At 41.2% G+C, this 21,494-nt stretch overlaps 1 protein-coding gene across 2 annotated transcripts in view; it reads right to left on the bottom strand.

Moving 5' to 3' along the window:
* DPP4 (dipeptidyl peptidase 4) overlaps positions 1–21,494 on the bottom strand; it is a 79,687-nt gene that overhangs the window by 48,089 nt on the left and 10,104 nt on the right. For both annotated transcript variants that reach the window (XM_059167180.1, XM_059167181.1), the window contains exons 3-5: positions 8,252–8,347; positions 7,758–7,849; positions 6,340–6,420 (exon numbers count right to left, since the gene is read on the bottom strand). In XM_059167180.1, the coding sequence (XP_059023163.1) occupies positions 6,340–6,420; positions 7,758–7,849; positions 8,252–8,347 (269 nt within the window). The remainder of the gene's footprint in view (positions 1–6,339; positions 6,421–7,757; positions 7,850–8,251; positions 8,348–21,494) is intronic.

Below are 21,494 nucleotides of genomic sequence, written 5' to 3'. Positions count from 1 at the left end.
GCATCTGTAACCTAGCTCTGGCATCACCCCTGCCAAGGAAACTTCTCAAGATCACAGTGGGCTGAAGTATTGCTTCACGGCAAACATCACTCCTAACATTAACCATAGCATGGGAAGTCTACCTGTCCAAGAAAATACAAGTTTTTACCTTTTTTTTTTTTTTTTAAGATTTATTTATTTATTTATTTGGCAGACAGAGATCACAAGTAGGCAGAGAAGCAGGCAGAGAAAGAGGGGGAAGCAGGCTTGTGGGGGGACAGTTTCCCTACCGAGCAGAGAGCCCAATGCAGGGCTCAATCGCAGAACCCTGGGATCATGACCTGAGCCTAAGGCAGAGATTTTAACCCACTGAGCCACCCAGGCGCCCCAATAGTTTTACTTTTCAACCATCTTACTGACAAAATACTTAAAAGATCTATAATCCTATTGCTGGTGATGTGGAGAAATACTTTCCTACTTTGATCATGAAAATATAAAAGGCTACAGATTTTTTGAAAGTCACCTAGGGGGGGGGGGGGAAAGCCACCTGGCAGTATCTGTTAACATTGAAACATATATACCATTGATATTTTAAACTGCCATCTCAAGAATTAAAATTCTTAAATTTTAAAATGGGATTAAAATGGGATTAAGACCTTTTATAAACATTGTTTTGCCAATAAATGTAGAAGTTTAGAAAGGGACAAATTCCTTGGAAAACAAGTTATCAAAACTGAGACAAAAAATGGAAAATCTGTATAGTCTAATACCTAAAAAAATATTGAATCAATAAGTAAAAACATGTGCACAAAAAAAACTCCAAACCCAAATACCTTTAGCAGCAAACTCCTTGTTATTTAACCAAAGGAATTAAAAACTCACACATATACAAAAACCCTCCACACAAATTTTTAGTTTTGTTCATAATTGCCAAAACTTAGAAGAACCAAGATGTCCTTCAATAAGTGATGGGTAAACAAACTATGGTCCATCCAGACATTGGAATATTATTTACCAACAAAAAGAAATGGGCTATTACATCACAAAAAGCCATGGAAGAAACTCAAATGCATATTTTCCTGTGAGAAAAACCAATCTGAAAACATTACATATTGTATGATTCCAACCATATGACATTTTGGAAAAGGCAAAATTATGGAGACAATCAAAAGATCAGTTGTTGCTAAGGGTTTGGAGGAAAGGAGGGATGAAGAGCTGAAGCAAAATATCCTCTATGATACCAGGATGGTGAATACATGTCATTATAACTTATAGATCTGCCAAAACCTATAGAATGTACAACATAATGAACCCTAATGAGAACTATGGACTTTAGTTGGTTATAATGTATCAATAATGGCTCATCAATTGTAATGAATGTATCATACTAATGCAAAATGTTAATGATATCGGAAACTGGGACAGAGGTTGGGGGGAGATGATGAGGACGTATGTGGGAACTCTGTATTTTCCATTCATATTCTCTAAGCCTATAGCTGTTCTAAAAGAATTAAGTCTATTAATTTAAAAATAAACGAATTCGAGCTATGCCAGATAACTTGGAAGAAGTTCCACACAGAATCATTGAGAAATGCAAATTACAGAAAAGTATGGAAAATAGGATTTTATTTTTTATAGAATAAGCAATGACTAAAATAATATCTATCTTCATAGAATTATTTGAATAAGGGGAAAATATAAAATATGGAGATAGAGATATACTAGGTTCTTACCATGTGGTACTTGGAGAAAAGGTGGGGAAGAGATGAGGAGTAAGGAGACAGACATAAGAGGAAAAAAGATAAGACTGAAGAATATATATATAGATAATGTATATATACACACACATACACATACACATGCACACAGATTTGCATTTATGAAAAATTATATTTATATGTGGATGCATTTATACATTAAAGATATTTTAAAAGAAATAACATGGCTTTATGTCTGTCTGCCCTACCATAATCCTAGATGTAAGAAATTGTGTCTTATTCATCTTTAAATCTGAAGTCTCATCTAGTGCAAGTCACATAGTCTCTGTTCAAAAAATAAGCTAAACTAACAAAAAAATAAAATTTTACCCATGAAAATGAAGTCAAAGAAATAAGTATTCCATGGATACCCAGCTTGTATAAGACAGGGCCGATACAAGCCAAAGGTTCTAACCTTGAAGAGTATTTCCCACTTATCATTTATCATCCTTCTATCCTCTCATGTCAACAATTATGTATTAAGACCTTACTTTTTGCAAGTCATACTTTTTTAAAAATCCTGGATTATTTTGACACAATCCATGCTTGTTCCTGGGAAACCTTTGAATGCTCTACTTAAAAGAGCCAAAAGGTGTATATTACAGGCTAAAAATATGAAGAGGTTTAAGAAGGTTTGAGATCACTCAGGATGACAGATCCATCATGAGATGCAAAAGGAAACCCAAAAAGTTTGGAATGTTCACTTCATCTTTTGAAACAGACTCATCCTTCTATTAAGGTTAGAAACTTTGGCAATTCTCCTCTATCAGGCATTACTGGATAAGACAGGCTCAATCTCCTTGAGGAGCTCCTAGTTGAATGGGGGATACATATGGGCAAGTAAACACAAGGAAAGAACCACAGGACATCTAACAGAGGTAGGTGGGGAGAAGCAGAATCATAAATCAGGCCTTGGAGAGAAAGAAAAGTTGATCCTTAGACTGAGTCTCAAAACAGAGAACTGCCACAAAGGGAAGGGGTTAAAAAAGCATCGTAGCAGAAAGATGTTGAAGCACAAAGTTGGGAAAGATTACGTTTAAGAGTTCAAGATTTGGAGCTTCTAATCTGGATTCAAGTCTGTCTATACACTGAATGTTTGTTGCCCACCCTCTGTCATTCATATGTTGATCCTAAACCCCCCCGCCACGTGTGATGATGTTGGAAGTGAGCCTTTGGGAAGTAACAAGCTCATGAGGGTAGGTCCCTCATGTATGGGATTAGTTCCTTTATAAAAGAGACTCCAAAAATATTCCATGCCCTTTCTCCATTTGAGGACATGGAGAAGACGGTCAACTATGTTCCATCAAGTGAGATGTCACCAGACACTGAAATGGCTAGCACCTTGACCTTGGACTTCTTTCTTAACTTCCGAACTATGAGAAATAGATGGGTTATTAACCCACCCAGTATATGGTACTCTGTTAGAGCAGCTTAAATGGACCAAGGCCAGCCTCTGCTGTGTAATATCAGGCAAATTTTTTTCTAAGCTTCAATGTTCTCTCTAGGAAAATGCGGGTGATGTCAGCCACAATCTCATGAGAGGGTCGTAAGAATACATGTGAAGTCTGAGTAGAGCCTTAGAATATTGTCAACATATCATAGTTGTTGCAACCATTACCTCTGGAGCACTCAGCAGTGAATGGAGATGCTGGGGGAACATCCATAGCAGGCTGTAGGGTACAACATAGAAGCAATACTGCTCTTTCTGAATGCACTAACTCTATCATGGAAAAGCCATGGAGTAGAATCTAAAGAACTTTGCACAGCAGACCTCCAAGGAAAGAGCATAAAACTGACTTTTCTTTATTTTGGGTAAATTTATTGAGAACTGATTAGTCAACTGGAATATTGTCCGCATGCGCTAGGGGTTGCAACTGTGACTCATTCTGGAGCATGAGGCAATGACTGGAAATTATTCTAAGTTGCACATGCATGCTGTACAGAAAACTCTAGTGGATATTTTAAGAAATAAAATAGAAGATAGAGTGCTCTACTTTCAATAATCTTACAATTTAGTGCTCTGCAATCAAAGGTATATAGAGAGTAAAATAAGCTAATGTGATAGAGAGTGAATGGTGGAGTGTGGGAGAACAGAGTGGCAGGGGGCAAAGTTAGGTGTAGCAATCTAAGAAAGCCTAAACCTGAATTACTAAAAAAGGAATCACTGTTAGATAATCAGCGGAAGAAGGTTCCAGGAGGAAACAATAGCAAATACTTTGGCCCTTAGATGGGAATGAATGATGCTTGAGAAAATTGAAGAGTGCCCCTAAAGGTTCTCGGACCACTAAATCACCTGGGAGCCCTTAAGTCATAGGAGAACCCTTGTCTGCTGTTGCCCCCCATCACCACACTGAACTAGTTGGTGTGGGGTAGGTTGCAGGCATTTGCATTTTTAAAAACCTCTAGAGGTGACTGCAAGGTTCAGACAGGGGTGAGAAGCACTGGCCAAGCACGGTGAGTCTAGAGAGGGTAACAGATGATGGGTTAGCAAGGGCGGAATGAGGTCCAGTCACACAGGCTTCTGAGGATGCTGTGGTTAGAGTTTGTGTTTTATTCTGAAAGTGATGGGAAACCACTGGTCATGAGGGGTTAGGCACAGGCATGACATAACCCACCGTAGGTTTTAAAAGGAGCACGTAGGGACTGCCTGAAATGCATGCATGGCAGTGGGATGAAGGAATATAGCAACGTGGGATGAGAAAAACAGCAAAAGCAGCTAAATGCACATGGAAACTCCAGTGATTCCATAAATACAAACTACCAGTGATGGTTCTCCAACTGAGGTCTACCAGTGAAATGCAACATATGACACTTACTGAACTTGGCTAAACAGTAAATTGAGCTGGTATTTACCTTTCTGTTTCTACCTTCACCTCATTGTCTTTATATGTTTGTCCTGAACATGGGCAATGGCTATTCAGTGGTTCTCCACCCTGGTTGCTCATTCAGAATCTACCCATTAAAAAAAAAAAAATGATGTCCGCTTCACTCCAGAGGTTATAATTTATTAATCTGGGGATTGGACCTGCCCACTGGGAATTTTTAGAAGCTAATCAAGTTATTTTAATCTTCAGACACCAATAAAAACCACTGAATTAAATAAATAATCCATTAATTGGAAACAGATGTGTTGAAGTTGGCCTAGGATTCTGATCGGCTCCCAGCTGATAGGGTTAGTAGTATAATCCGAGAGTCTTCATGTCCAGGAAATGGAGCAAGACACTGTGAGCTCAGGGTAAATACTATGATTCAAAGTTACCACATTGGAATGGGAAATGGAGTAGGAAATGGTTTGCTTTGCCTGAGTAAAGAAGCATTGGGGTATGAGATAAAGCCTCTCAGTATTTGTTATTTATTCTAGAATAGAAGGGCAAAGGTGGGGATTCCCAGCGTTGTATTTTGTTTTCAAAGCAGAATATCCCTACAGGGTTTTTAAAAATTTTTTAAAATTATTTTTATTAACATATGATATATTATTTGCCCCAGGGGTACAGTCTATGAATCATCAAGCTTACACATTTCACAGCACTCACCATAGCACACACCCTCCCCAATGTCCATCATCCAACCACCCTCCCACCCTCTCCCCCCCCACCCTCTACCTTCCCCCCATCCCCCTCCCCCATCCTACCCACCCCCCTGCAACCCTCAATTTTTTTCCTGAGATTAAGAGTCTCTTATGGTTTGTCTCCCTCCTGATCCCATCTTGTTTCATTATTTCCTTGCCTACATCCAACAACCTCCCCCCACTGCCTTAATGTTTCCTACAAATCTCAAAACTTCCTGTATTTGGTGACAGTTGTCAAATTCAGGAATAACTAAAAAGCTGCAGTTAAAGGTACTGGCGATCTGCAGCCAGCCTGACCATGAAGAGGATACGTGATTAAACTTTCCTGACATGGGAGAATCTGATGTTGGGCTGAGGCTCCCCCTTGAGAATGGTTTGTATATGGTGGCACCTGAAGGCTGCAAGGTGGTCTGAGTCACCTTGCACAGTCTCTTCTGGAGGATAGGAAGTACAACTCTTTTTGAGGTAAATACTTATTGAGAGTTTTACTTTATGTAAAGTTGAGACAAAGGAAATAAGGGGTTCTATGACTGGCTGTGCAAATCAGACATGGAAGCTTGCTTTTAAATTACAAGTTTCCTTTGTTAACTTATGCTTTTAGTATCTATAATACATTATTTATACTTCTTAGCATTTAAAAACACTAAAATGAATTTCTTTTAAAATAGTTGTTGGACCTACCTTTTATGAATGAGAATGGCTATTTCTTCTTTTGATACTGAATTAGTGAGGTTTTAGTGCCTATTATATTACCTAGGTGTCAATCTCTTTTTTTTAATTTAAATGTTGTGAGTCAGCATATAGTACTATATTAGTTCCTGGAGCAGAAGTCAGGTATTCATCACCTATATGCAACACCCAGTGCCCATCATAAGTACCTCCTTAATGCACATCACCCACCTCCCTCCAATCAACCCTCAGTTTGTTCTCTGTACTTAGGCGTCAACCTTAAATATTCACAGACTGGGAATCAGTTATAAAATAACATACCCATAAGATTCTTTAAATGTCACAGTAAGAAAGCATTTCTTTTACCTTCATATAGTTGTACTCTAAGAGAATAAACTGTCCATCAGGAGATACCAAATAATCATTTATAGTATGTTCAAATTCCTCCTGTCAAACAAGTTGAAAAAAGAACAATTGAACAATTGCACTTAACAATCATTACTGAGCACTTACTACATAGAGGGTATAGTTCTAGACAGACATGTGGCTCATGCCTTGGGAGCTCTTAGAAATGGCACAATCCCCCCCACAAATGATCATGATGCAAGGTGTATGGTGATCAGGGTTAGAGAACCAGGCAGGGAAGAATTAAATCTAACCAAGGGAAGACTGCCATGAGGGTAGGGATCAGGAAGAGAGAGAGAAATTTCCCAGCAGGGGGAAGAGCATGAGCAAAAAACCAAATGTAGGAGAGAGCATGCATGTTAAGAGTGCCCAGAGGTTTGGTGTAAACTGAGTACAGTATAGGGTACATCAGACAACATATAAAAGAAGACATAGAATTAGAAAAGCAGCAGGGCCTCAAATATAAGAAGTGGAACTCTAAGCTGCTTTTTATACATGGATATGATAGAGTCTTATCTCTCTTTACAGAGATGCTCTGGGACATGGTGGCAGACATGAGATGAGAGGGTCTGCATCAGCCCTGGCCTTGGGCAATGCAATGGTCTCATCTATGGAATGGAGACAGGGACACAAGACTGGAGTACTAACACAGATTAAAAAGGCCTTGAACCAGGGCTCTATGGTGGAGATAGGAATCCGAGGGACACGACATTGTAGAGAAAGAAGTGATAGGGTTTGTTAAATGGCCAAATACAAGGGATGGCAGAGGAATCAAGGAAGATTCTGAGGATTCAGGGAGTAGAATTTCACTTTTTAGCCTACGTGACTTGGAGGGGAGCATAATTTACCAAGATTGGGAGCTCAGGAAAAGGAATAGGGTGCTTTCAGCTTGAGAGCAGAGTGAAGGGGAAATAATGAGTTGAGCTTGGGATACTGAGCTTAAAATACCTGCAGGTCAAGGGTGGGCAGGAGCAAGCCAGCTATGAGAAATAGAGACTTTGATCTTGGCAGAAGGTTAGTGTTGAAAATGTGCATTCGAGAGTCAAGGCCAGACAGGAGAGCCCCCTTGCTGGGGAAGGGCATGAAATTCACTGAAGGAGAGCAGGCAAACTGTGGAGAGAGGCCAGCAAGGGAAGACAGAGCCCTGATGGGCACTTACGCTTAGGAGTATGGGCAGAGGAGGAGGAATCGTCAAGGGAGACTAAAAGGTAGCCAAGGCAGGGAGCATTCCAAGAAGGAGAGAAAGATCCACTGTGCCATATGCTGCAGAGAGAGTTCAACAGGATGAGAAATGATAGTACTCATGATTTGAAAGGTTATGAAAAAAAAAATCCTCAGAATTTCCTTAAAGTATAAATGAATTATGCAATCAAACATACAAATGTACTGTTTTCCAAGAAAATGGAGCTGTTTCCGTATTCAGCATTGAATAGCAAGATATTATTTTCTTGTTTGTAGAGGTACTCCTGATCTAAAGAAAGAAAATGGCTGGATCAGTATTTCAAGTTGCAATTAAAAATCTCCATAAGCTAAAAATGAAACAGAAAAAAAAAAAAAAACTGAAGGTTTAAGCTCACACTAGTACTAAATAAGCATTTTGAAGTTGGAAAAACATTAAGTGATGAATATTACACTAGTATGCATCCATTTTTCCATCATTATTGTCAAAGTTTCAATTCACTTTTAAGTTTTCATAGCCCGTAACAAATAAATATAGGTTTATTTTCCTTTGTACCTGTAAATAGAGAAAAATATTTTCCCATATGGCTTAACAAAACAAGGGTATCTTCTCAGGGCCACAAAAGTGTCCCACAACCTAATTAGAAAGAGCACAGGCTTAAAAATCTGTCCCCTCCCCCAGAAAAGTTCTTACCTGAAATCCAACTCAAGGAATAGAATTTCATCCTAAAAGTATTTTTTAAATAATCAGTTAGAGTGTAAGTTCTGCGACTGTCAGCTGTAGCATCATCTGTTGATTAAAGAAAAGAGCCAAATGTTCAGTAAGATGTAATAACCTAAGTTTGGGATAAAATAAACAAATGGATCACTGCAAAACACACTGGTCGCAAACTATAGGAATTACACTCACAAAATGCAAAACACATTCTGAAGGATTTCAGGCTGGATGGATGGAGTGGAAATCCACTTAATTGTTAGAGCACAAGTGAGTGGTGTGTCTCCCTGAGCTGTATTAGTGCCCACGTTAGTGAAATTCCTCATGAAGGTCTAGATCCCCCAAATCCAAGGGAAATATGACGTGAGTCCATTTTCTAGTAGCCATATGCAAAGATTGGTAAGGTGAAAATAATTTTAGTAGCATATTTTATTTAGCCCAATATATTCAAAATATTATCATTTCAACATGGAATCAATATTTAAATTTTATTAAGGAGATCTTTCACATTCTTTGTTTTTATACTACTTCTTTGAAATCCAGTATGTCGTCTATGATTACAGCATCTCCCAATTTGACTAGACACATTCCTGGTCAGTAGCTATCGGTGGTCATGTAGCAGATGGCACAAGGCTAGGCTGTCTTTTTTAGAGGCCTGAAGGTGCCTTTCCACACTCTCTTGCTTTGCATGGACCTTTAAGACAGGGTGATTGTCTAATGCATTGATCTTTGTTTCTATGGTGACCTTTCCTTGCATTTGGGGGAGGGTTTCATGAAACCCTCCCATGGACTCAGTGACACCTCACTTCTCCTTCTAACCTCTGATCATTCATTTTCTATCTCTTTATTTTTCTCTATTGACCTCCAAGGCAGAAATGCCCTAATACTCAATCTTCAGCTTTTTGCTCTTGTCTCCCTTCATTTTTCCTCCTACAGGACTCCAGAGAATGAGACTTCTTGGGCTTCAGGCGTATTTTCCATTTAAATTCATGACAAAACCTATACTCATTACCTTAGCCTTTCACACCTCAAACTCATATTTCTAGTGCTGACTTGGCCCTTCTTAGTTGACTTGCCCCATATTAACCCTAGACTTCCCGTATCTAAATTAACGCCTTCCTTCCAAAATACTTTTCCTTAGCGAATTTGTGTGGTTTTAGAGTCTGTTACCAGAAATCCATATTCAAAGTCTGAAAATCATTTCTGATGTCTTCCTCTCTTTTACTACCACCGATATCTGGTTAACCCCGTTTGATTCTTCCTATGACATCGTTCCTCTGGGTATCTTGCCCTTAGTCTTTCCCCAGTCCAATCCCTCCACTGTACAACCCCTGGAAAGATTTTTCCAAAATGCCACTTTCATCCCAGTGACCTTTTCCTCAAAAGCCTCCCCTGATTCACCATTGCCTACAGAAAGATTCCAACTCTTCAGCGCCGCATGCATGGCCTCCACAGTCTGGCATGAGACTCTCCAGGCTCATTTACACTCACTTCATGTACGAACCCTCTAACCCACTCACACTGATTGCCTACTGGACCCAGTAAGCCCTCTTTTTTGGCTCTTCTGACTTTGCTCCTTGTCCTAAGCCTCTCCCCTGCAGCATCTCCAACTGCTTCCCGGGCTGTCACAGTCCTCCACCTGCCAGCTCCCTCTTCTCTCATCAAGACGTCAGTGCTGCCTTCTCTGACTTTTGCCCCCAGACTACTCATTTGGTTTTTCTAATTAAGAACTTCTGGTGATAGCTATTTTTCCATGCCTACCACTGTGGTGGACTGAGCTAGGCTATCTATTCATTGAAGAAAGGGTCTTGGGATGGTTGATTGTTTATTTTTCATCAACTTAGTACCTAGCCCAGTTATATGCCATAGTAGGTACACACAGCTTTTGTTGATGACATGGGATATCATTCTCCAAGGCTGATGAGGCCAGCGTGATTCCCCAATCACAGAACCCCCACTGGTGACAAGCAGCCTAGAAAGATCTTCCATATACTATATTCTTTCCACCTACTTGCAAACATACGCGCATAAAAGCAGCACCATCGTAAGTTTTCAAGAACTGTTCTTACTCTTTCAGAGATTGAAAAGTCAATAGCAGCTTCTCTTGTTAATTTTTTACGGTCTGTAGAAAGGTGATTCTCTCACAGGAAATGCTCTTTCAGGAGATGTTCTCAAGATTTTATTTCTTTGGATCTTATCTGATAAATAGCCTTGGTTCTGCCTATAAAACTTTCAGCTTCAGTAGATAAATTGTTACATGTTATTAATTTATTGATTTTGTTTAAGCCTAGTTTGCTAAATAAGTTGAAAACAAAACAAAACCAAAAAAACCCAACCTGTCTTTTTTTTTTTTTTTTCCATTCAGGCCTGCATTTCACCCCAGAAAATTAGAAAGATATTTCTATTTGTTAGCAGAGATAGAGCAAATGGGTAAAACCAGCCCTTGAACTTGCCAATTGTCAAGCCCTATGCTACAGAAAATATTTGAAACTCTACATATCTGTAGATTTATTCACTAAATACCCTTAGTTGTTCATATTCATCTAATTGTTCTTTGATGCACTGAACAGTAAGTACTATTTGAAAAATACTGTTGCAGATATCTATTTATCTATCTATATATCTATATATAATATCAAGATGTTATCAAGAGCTATTGTCTAAAATGGACACAAAAGACATTCCAAAATTAGTACAACTCAAGATATAAATGGTTATAGACATTCATAGTCCTGTATCACCTGCTGATATCAATGTCTGGATAGACCTATTGATATTGAAAATTTACACATACACATGCAAACACACTTCATTGCAATGACCTAAATGTTTATGTCCTTCAAAATTCATATGTTGAAATCCTAACCCACAATGTGATGGTATTAGGAGATGGGGCTTTTGGGAGGTGATTAGGTCATGGAGGTAGAGCACTCATAAATGAAATTATTACCCTTATGAATTAGTGCCCAGAAGGATCTCTTGTCCTTTCCGTGCGAGGACACAGGAAACTGGCCCTCACTAGATGCCAGACACATAATCTGCCAGTGACTGAGACTTCCCAGACTCCAAAACTGTGAGATTAAAAACACTTGTTGTTTAAGTCACTCAGTCTATGGTGTTTTTTTAAATGCAGCATTGCCTGAACAACCTAAAACATGTATCTCTAATAAAACAGACATATCAACTTAGAACATCTCCCACTGCCTCTTGATTTTGTAAGGAGAGAATTAACCGAGTACTTATAACAGATAACATACATTGTTATCTCCTTTAAACGCTATCTCATGTAAGGGTATTCACCCTGGCTTTTTAGGATAACACACTTAAATCTGGACTATTAGGATAACACACTAAAATCTGGACTATTAAAATCATTGAGGCAAAATTCCCTGTGATGTCACCTGCTGCCCATGGCACCACCCTTCACATTCATGATGCATGATTCACTGAGCACTTAATCTCTCCCCCATCTCAGACAAGGCTGAGCTCATTCTCTCCTCAGACCATAGTGTTCATAGACCCATCAAGTCTACCATATTTGGGCTCCTACCATGTTTGCTTGTAATGAGCCCAGGATAATTTTATTCCATCCGTTGATGTACCAGATATCAACACTGGTGCTACTACACTCCTGCTACGGCCCAGGACATCTATGAAGACCCCGGGGTGCCTCTGGTTTGTGTCAGGCTCGCTCACCCACTCAACGATGACCCCGCGAGCTCCCTTCCATATCCTGGCTACCCGGTCCCAGAACAATGCTGCTGAATTGGAGCAAACCAAGCAACAAATGTTCCTTGTTTTTTGCCTTGCCATTTGATAAGCAGTGCACACTGGAAGATACGTTTGAAACATCTAGATAAGCGAGCTCTGTAAAACGTTGAGTGCCAAGTCCAGGTTTTGACCTTTAGCAAGTTCCTAGTTTGTTGCCAAGTTACAACCTATTCTGTCAAACACTTACAGGACACGCTCATGTTTCTTTCCCCTTGTCTCCTTGCTCACTGACAGGGCACTGCTGTGGCAACAGATGAAGGTCTTTGGCTGCTCGTGTGGTTTTCCTGGTGGGCCTGGGACATGTCGTTCATTTGACTTATCGGTTCAAAGCATTGTGCTCGCCAAGTAAAGCAGTTAATCATATGTTACCCATCAGCTTTTATAGAAACTCTTAGATTCCTGTCTTCTTGAATTTCAAAATCAAAAAAGAAAAGAAAATGTTAACAACTTTAGATTTTACTTTTCTGTTGAGAACAGCTATTGGGTTGGACCATCTGAAAATGTCATTTTTTTCAGTTAAAAATGGTAGAATAGCAGTATTTAAAAATGATTCAACCTAATAATAGATTCTTATCAAAGTGTATGGGATCTCAAAGCCTTCTTTTTGTAGGATCAAAATAATTTCTGAATAAAAGTATTTCCAAAATAGTAAGATCCAATTAAGGACGTAGTGTAGTTTCATGGAATCATCTTGCCTTGACCACTTGTTACCTTATGATTGCAGAATATTTTGACTATTTTGTATACATTAATAATAATCTTTTTTTAAAGAAGATTTTATTTATTTATTTGAGAGAGAGAGAGTGAGAGAGAGCATGAAAGACAAGAAGGTCAGAGGGAGAAGCAGATTCCCCATAGAGCTGGGAGCCCAATGTGGGACTCAATCCTGGGACTCTGGGATCATGACCGGAGCCGAAGGCAGTCGCTTAACCAACTGAGCTGCCCAGGCAGCCCAATGATACACTTTTTTGTCTGTGTTGGGCTGGGATATGTAATATTTCTACTTCACAAAAATAAATTGTTTTGGTAAATAAGTAGCTAATGAAATGCCACTAAAAAGAAATGTGCTCTTTATGGCTCATAAACTTATTAAGTTGTTAAACACAGAAAAAAGATATCTGGTTATAGAGCTCTTGGTTTCCATATGGTAATTAGTTAACATTTTGTACTGATGCTAAAGAAATGAAATGTGTGTTGCTTCAGAATTTGCCACAGCAAAATAGCAGCCTTGACATGGGGACAGAAGAAGCAAAATCAAGAAGGCAGAAGAAGAAATTGACTGGAAGACACTGCGTACCCTGTATCGCCCAGTAGCGTATGTGGGCAGGCTACCACCCATCTGAATTGATCCAACAAATACCAATAAAGTGTTGGGTCCCTGGTGGCTTTGAAATCAGAGAGTCTGGATTTCAGCCTAGGTCTAATTCTTGCAGTGAAGCCTTGGGAAAATTTCTGAATCTTTCAAAACTTCAACTTTTTCATCTATAAAACCAGAATATAGCATTACGTAGCCTATGGGGACTTGCCATAGTTAAGTGGGATAAAGGATGTAAAATGCTTAGCTTAGGACATAGAATTCAGAAAGCTCTCCAGATATGTCACACTATTTTTTTTTTTAAAGATTTTATTTATTTATTTATTTGACAGAGAGAAATCACAAGTAGATGGAGAGGCAGGCAGAGAGAGAGAGAGGGAAGCAGGCTCTCCGCTGAGCAGAGAGCCTGATGTGGGACTCGATCCCAGGACTCTGAGATCATGACCTGAGCTGAAGGCAGCGGCTTAACCCACTGAGCCACCCAGGCGCCTGATATGTCACACTATTTATTGTTGTTTTGTTCCAAGCGTGTGCTAGGCAATCAGGTTACAAACATGAACAGAGGAGTCTCTCCTCTCAAGTACTGAGCAGGAATGTTGAGATTAAGATTGATTTGCAATAAAATAATGATTAAAACAACAAGTTTCGGGACGCCTGGGTGGCTCAGTTGGTTAAGCAGCTGCCTTCGGCTCAGGTCATGATCCCAGCGTCCTGGGATCGAGTCCCACATCGGGCTCCTTGCTCTGCAGGGAGCCTGCTTCTCCCTCTGACTCTGCCTTCCACTCTGTCTGCCTATGCTCGCTCTTGCTCGCTCTCTCTGACAAATAAATAAAATCTTAAAAAAAAAAAAATAAAAAATAAAACAACAAGTTTCAGGTTGTTCATATCCCAAATGATCCTAATAAGAGAGCATAGGAACATTACGCTGAGAAAACATCTAGGATAAGCACAGTCTAGTCATTTGCTCAGTGCCAGTGAGTGGCACTCTCTCCCTTGAACGGGTCTCTCATGCCCTCCCTCCCATCCACAGCGGGCATCAGCAGTTCGTAACATGGAGGGAAAACGCTGAACTTGGTGGACTTAGATAGGATTTGTGAGGAGGGATGTTTTTCTGATTATCAACACAGGAGGCATTAGACCATAATCACGATTGCCAGATTCACCTCAAGAAGAGGACCACCCCATGTCCATCAAGTGATGACGCCTGATAAATGCATGCCTGCAAAGCTGGAGCCCAGGGAGCCTGGGACTGCTTCCTCCATGCACTTACTTGTAAGGTCAGAGTGTCAGATGACCAAACTTTTGCTAGAGACAGAATCACTCTGCTGTCTTTCCCAAAAGTCTACTTTGAAAGGCCAACCAAATGGTACCATGCATATCTCCCAGAACAGCAACAGTTTGGGATAAATGGAACAACAGAGTAGAAGGCTGTCTGTCACAACTCTAGGCTCACCTCCTCCTCTTCCCCTTGTATCTCTCCTCTCTTTCCATAATGGCCTTCGGGCTGTTCACTAGACACATTCCTCCCACTGCTGCCTCAGGGACTTTGAGTTTTCTGTATCCTACTTCTGGAAAGTTCTTGACCTCGAATATGCCCAAGGCTTATTTTTCCTTACCATCTCCAGGTCTTTTTTTGAGACCTGATCCCCCATGGCATTCTCTAGAACCCTTCTTACTTTATTCATACATACACACACACACATATATATATACATATATATATATATATATTTTTTTTCCCCTTAACAGTGATACTATCTATCTATATTTTACTTTATCTTGTTTACTGCTTGCCTCATTTGATTGAATGTAAACTCCACAGGGGCACTAATTTTGTTGTGTTTGGTTTCATTTACTATTATAACACCACAGCTTAGAACAGTGCTCAGCATATAAAGATGATTCCTAAGTATTTGTTGAAAGAAAAAATAAAAAACAGATACTACTAGCACAGGAACACAAACAGGAACATGGTTCCAAATACCAACACTGTGAACTCCAAGTGACTGTGGTAGTAGGAAGAGCAGTGCACTGGTCAGGCAGGTCTAGTTAGAGGACTGGCCAGTAGAAGAAAAAGAACTTTGTTCCTCCTGCTGATCCATTTAGCATGTGCCCAGAAGTAGCACCTGGCTCAGCCTCTAGCTCCTTTGGAGTACCCAAACCTTCCTCATCATGCCTCCCAGTGGTGGCAAAAGCAGCTGGGTGCCTCACACCCCTCAGTTTTTTGAGCCCAGACGCTCTGTGTCCTTCATCTTTGTTCCCAACCCCAAAGATAAGCCATTGCTGCAGCTTCTGTCTCTGAGTTACTTCAGAATTTCTCTTCTGCTCTCTACTCTGTGCAACCGCTTTTTTTTTTTTTTAAGATTTTGTTTATTTATTTGACAGAGATCACAAGTAGACAGAGAGGCAGATAGAGAGAGTGGGGGAAGCAGGCTCCCTGCTGAGCAGAGAGCCTGATGCGGGGCTCGATCCCAGGACCCCAAGATCATGACCTGTCCCGAAGGCAGAGACTTAACTCACTGAGCCACCCAGGCACCCCTGTGCAACCGCTTTTTATATTAAATCCCTCTTCCGAGAAACCGAGTGTGGTTTCTGTATTTTTTCACACCACCATAATTTAGCAATATAAAAACTTACACATTTTGCCTATCAAATATGGTCTTCTCTGGCTCCAAATATCCAATATCTAGACCTTGGTTTGGCAACCTCTCCTTAAGGAGCCGGACTGTAAATGTTTCAGGTTTTGTGGGTTATGCATCTTTGTTGCAACTACTCTAGTCTGCCTGTAGCTTGAAAATAGCCACAGACAACATGTAATTGAATGGACATGGCTATGTTCCAATAAAACTTTATTTAGAAACAACAGTGGCCACACTTAGCTTTTCTTTGATGACACCGGGTAGACATTCCTCAGGAATTGTAAGAAACAAAAATACAAAACATAACTGCTCCCAAGATTGATTTTGAAAGATTGAGGTTGAAACTCTAATTGCCTTGAAACAGTAAGAACATCAGCATAAGACTCCAATATATATGCAGAAAAGCAAAAGTGGGCAGAATATTCATGCTGCAAAATTCAGGACGAGGTGAAAAGATTTGCAGCCACTGTGCAAGAAGTGCAAGGTCAGAGGGACTTCCTGGTCTAAACCCAGCTTACACTGCCCTACTCACTCTGCCTTGACCCCAGGAATGAGTCAGGAAGTATAGCCCACACCAGAAGCCTGAACCAAACAGAACATCTGAGTGGCTTTATTCCTCTTTGAAATGGAAAGGGATTTATTTATTTATTTGTTTGTTTATTATCTATAGTCACTTCCTCTCTCCCTGTTAGGATTTTTCTGGGAATAAATAAGACAGGTAGGATAATGGTCGACATTCATATTTATAAAGGCTTTTACGTCCCAAGATGTTGACTGACATTAAGCCAGTGTAATCCCAAGTGACGAGAAAGAGGTGAAAGGTGAAAACCTATGAACTACGTGGATAAATGATTCACAAGCCCATGAAACATTCAGCCCTTGTAGCAAAGGGCTGTTTTCCCTTGAAAAATACTTAGAAGTAGTTGTAGTGGGACATCAAAAAAAGGTGTTACCATGTAAACCGAGAATGACTAGTTTGTGCTAGAAAGAAAAACCGATTAAAGGACATCAGCCTTTGGTGATGCTGCAAGCTCTAATACTGAATCGCTGAAGAACTTTTCAGAAAGATTTATGGGCATAATCAACAAGGTGACTCTGTGATAAGTGCTTGTCTTCTAGGATACGAGGAAAGATGCTCAATGGAAAACAAAACTGCCACAAAAATTGCCCTTCCCAGAATTCTTCAGGCAAAACTTTCAAGAGTGTGAGACAAGTGTAATTAGAGTGCTAGTCTCTGGACTGTTAAAGGAACAAAAAAATTAAAAATACATAAAGAATCATAACTACAGACTTATTCCGGGGTGCTGGGTTGTTCCAGGCATTGTACACTTAGTAAGTTATTCTCATCTCAGTTTTACAAGTAAGGAAACTGAGGTGCAGACAGGCCTAGAGGGTAAGCAAACTCAAATCCATGACTACTAAGCCCCAAGAAGCTATACCTGAAGAAGCAGCATTGCTCAGAACCCTGTGGTTACAACCACTCTTCTAATCAACCCGAGTGTTTGGGAGGGTCGCTGCACATGGTAGAAGCTGTCCAGGCAGTTTCTGTGAACTGCTGTGGATACATTAGGCATTAGGGAAGTGTTCAAAATCAATGTTCACAATGAATCCAGACAGATGGGTTGGGGGTATCATTTGGACTTGTGGGGTTGGTAGGTTGTATCAGAACATCATTGGTCCTAGTGCTGCAAAATCTAAGGGGTACCATTTATTTTTTAGAAAACCCCAGTGTTTTCTCTCCAGACCGTTATTAAAAATGGCCACTTTGTGAGGTGTCCACGGAGCTCAGTTGGTTTAGCGTCTGATTCTTATTTCAGGCTCAGGTCATGATCTCAGGGTCATGAGACCTAGCCCTGAGTCTGGCTCCATGCTCAGCAGGGAGTCTGCCTGAGGAATCTCTGTCCCTCTCCTACCCCTCCCCACCTCCCTAAAATGAATAAATAAATCTTAAAAAAAAAAAAAAAAGGCAACTTTGTGACTTCCTGGAAAGGAGGTTGGACCACCCCCACTCTCTCTTCCAAAGGTAGGAACTTCAATAAATTTCTTTTCTTCCTTTCTTTTCATGGTTTCCAGATGTAAGACATAACACAATCCTGAATAACTTGGGCCCTGCAGTGACCATTTTCATGAGTATGAAGTCATCCAATAAAAAGATACAATGATATTTCCTTTACAGCGAAAGCCACCCTGAGGAGCTTCTTCCCCACCACGCTCCCCGCGTCTGTGCCATGCCCCTCCCACCACGCCTCCACCCTTTCCTCGACACTTGGAGGTAGAAGTGGGCCCAACCTGCGCCTCCAATCCTCGTCTTCTTCATCCTAAGGGACATGTTTTCTTTTCTCCTCCCTCAGGATCCAGTGTCTTTTTGCTGCTCCCTCTGCCCTGCCCTTAAGCAGACACAGGGTGCAGCGATCAGAACAAAAGGTTTATCTGACTGTGCTGCCATCTCCTCATTTCTCTGCCTGTGTTTATCTTATCAGCAAAGTCTGAAATCGCCAATCCACATCTGTGGTCTTCATCTTGTCACTGTTCCTCCTCATGTCTCTGGGTCTAGCCCTCGCTACTTACAACACACCCATTTCTCCTTCCTGGTCTTTATGGGGGTTTATTTTCTGGACAATATGTTTGGCCAATTAATCAGGTAATTTTATATCATTATTTGAATATTTAATCTGGACAATCATGTCTTAACTAGACAAGTTGTAAGCTAGCTGGAAGGATGACTTATTTTATCTTCATTAGACAGCAGCCAGCATTGGACTCTACACACAGGAAGTACTAGACAAATGGGTGACTTGACTCCATATTTATGAATATAATTATTTTAATCAGATTCGGGCAACATTAAAATGTTAATCAAAAAATATTCTTGGGCCCTAGAGACACAAAATATGGAAAACATGAACAAAACAAGAAACCTTTTACTCCCAGGAAGCCTACATTCCAACGGTGGGAGGTACAGGAACAAAGTCTAAGTACCTAATGCCATAGGTTAGGTGGTCATAGGTGCCGTGGAGAAAGTAAAGCTAGGAGGGGGGAAAGGAGTGTCAGGTTTGGAGAGAGGGCTGTATTCAGTAATTTGGTGAGGCGAGGCCCTAAGCATAAGGTGGTATTTTAGCAGAAACCTGAAGGAGGTAAGGGGGTAAGCAACAGACAGTCCCAGGGAAGAGGGATCCTGGCAGAATATCTGCAGGTTTGGAACCTCAGAGGCCGGATGGGTGAACAATGATGAGGAAGGAGCAGGGGAGGAACTCAGAGGGGCAGCGAGGAGGGTCAGGTCACAGGGGCCTTTTAGGCCCTTGTGGGGATTGTGGTTTTTTCTCTGAAAGATGGGGAGTCATCGAATGCTTCGGAGCAGAGAAAAATGTGATCAGACCTCTGTTTCAAAGTGGTCACTGTATCAGTTTTCTGTTGCTGCTTCACAAATGACACACACACAGTAGTTTAATACAACACCTCCTATTAGCTCAGAGTTCAGTGGGTGGGACTTGTAGCCTGGCATGGCTGGCTTCCCCGCCCAGGGTCTCCCAAGGCAGAAATCCAGGCTTTGGCCACACTGAGCCCTCACCCTCATTTGGAGGCTCCAGGTTTGGGGGTGGGGGTGGGAAGGGTATGGTGAGGGGGAAGCTGCTTCCCAGCTCATGCAGGTTGTTGGCAGAATTCAGTTTTGCACGGTTGTAGGAGCGATGTCACTGTTTCCTTGCTGGCTACCAGCCAAAGTCTGCTATCACTTCGGAGAGGCCTCTCACATCCCTTGTCACATGGGCCCCTCCAAATCAGCAATGGTGTGAAAAATCTTTTTTGTGCCTCAAAAATCTCTGGCTACCCCTTCTGTGAGCAGCCAGAAAAACTCTACTTTTTTTTTTTTTTTTTTTTTTTTTTAAGGCTCATGTGATCAAGTCGGGCCCATGTAGGTAATCTCCCTTTCTTGAAGTGGACTGTGTCACAGAACACAACCTAATGACCATAATTAAATCCATCATATCCATGATCTCATAGCTTGTACGTGGGGGAAAGGAGGAAATTTGGAGAGTCATTTTATTTTATTTTATTTTAAAGATTTTATTTGTTTATTTGAGAGAGAGAGAGAGAGAGCACGAGCGCGCATGAGCAGGGGGAGGGGCAGAGGGAGAGGGGCAAGCAGACTCCTTGTGAAGCATGAAGTCCAGTGTGGGGGTATGATCCCAGGAACCTGAGATCATGACCTGAGCTGAAGTCAGACGCTTAACCACTTAATCAACTGAAGCATTCAGGCATCCCTAGGGAGTCATTTTAGAATTCTGGTCCCCTTGGTCACCTTCCTGTTGTGGTGAGAACACACTGTGGAAGCTTAAGGAAATTGGGAGGTTTTTTGCAAGAATTCAAGGAAAAGGTGATGGGCACCTGGGACTGGGGCGTTGCAATGGAGGTGGTGAGATATGGTCAAATTTTCAAAGAACATGCGAGCAGAAGTGATGGGATTTTGCTGACCAACTGGATATTGAATATAAATGAGTCTGTGGAATTGAGAAAAGCTTCACGGATCTTGGGCTTGGCAACTAGAGAAACGGCATTGCTATGTGCTGAGACAAGGTGCCATAAGGAAGGAATAGGTTTGACAGGACTTTGGGGAGATGTTGCTTTGAGATGCCAGTAACATCCAAATGGAGATGCCTGCTCAGATATACATGTAGAGTTTTGGAAAGAGGTCTGGTCTGATGATTGGGGCTTTGTCGGGTTATAGATAGTGTTTAAGGCCATGGGATTCCCTGAGATCACCCAGTGGAAGGAAGGAAGAAGGAAGGAAGAAGTTCCAGAGTGCAGCCCTGCTGGGTTCAAGGTTAGAAGTCAGACGTGAAGAGAAACTTCTAAGGAGAATGGGGAGGGGGGGCATGCAGTGAGGTAAAAGGAACACCAGGAGAAGAGTAGAAACCCAGAGGGAGGGGAAAAGAAGGAAGACCAAGTGACAGGACAGTGAGTCACAGAGAGAGAACTGGGCTTTGAACTTAGCCACACACAGGTTAGGGAGCTTGAGGAGAACTGGGCTGTTTCAGTGGCGGGGTGGGGGTCAGCCTCATTCTAGTGGGTTTAAGAGAGAATGGGAAGAGGAACTGTAGACAGAGATAAGACAAAGCTCTTTGAGGAGTTCTGTGGTAGAAAGAGCAGGGAGAAGGACTGAGATGTTGGCAGGATGTGCGATTCTGAGAGGATTCTCCTTTCCTCCCTGCTCCCTCTTTTCCTTTCCTTTCGTGAGAGGTTATAGCACAATTAGATGGAGAGGAGAAATTGATGATGCAGACAGCAGGAGAAATAGCCAGAGCCCTATCTCTATGCAAAGCATAAAGGGTAGAACCCGCGCTCAAAGGAGGATCTGGCCTCTAGCAGGTGCTGGAAAAGTTGCCTAATGCCCTAGGAGGGGCCAAGGCAGGTGAGGGCTCAGAGGGGCTGGTGGGAATGGAGGCTAGTCTCTCTTGGGAGGGCCTTTCTTTTCTCATTAAAATAGGAAGCCAGATTGTCA

This window comes from Mustela lutreola, chromosome 3 (genome assembly GCF_030435805.1).
Source record: "Mustela lutreola isolate mMusLut2 chromosome 3, mMusLut2.pri, whole genome shotgun sequence".
NCBI classification, from domain to species: domain Eukaryota; kingdom Metazoa; phylum Chordata; class Mammalia; order Carnivora; family Mustelidae; genus Mustela; species Mustela lutreola.
The sequence above is the reverse complement of the archived record's forward strand: the minus strand, read 5'-3'. Positions and strand labels throughout refer to the sequence as shown.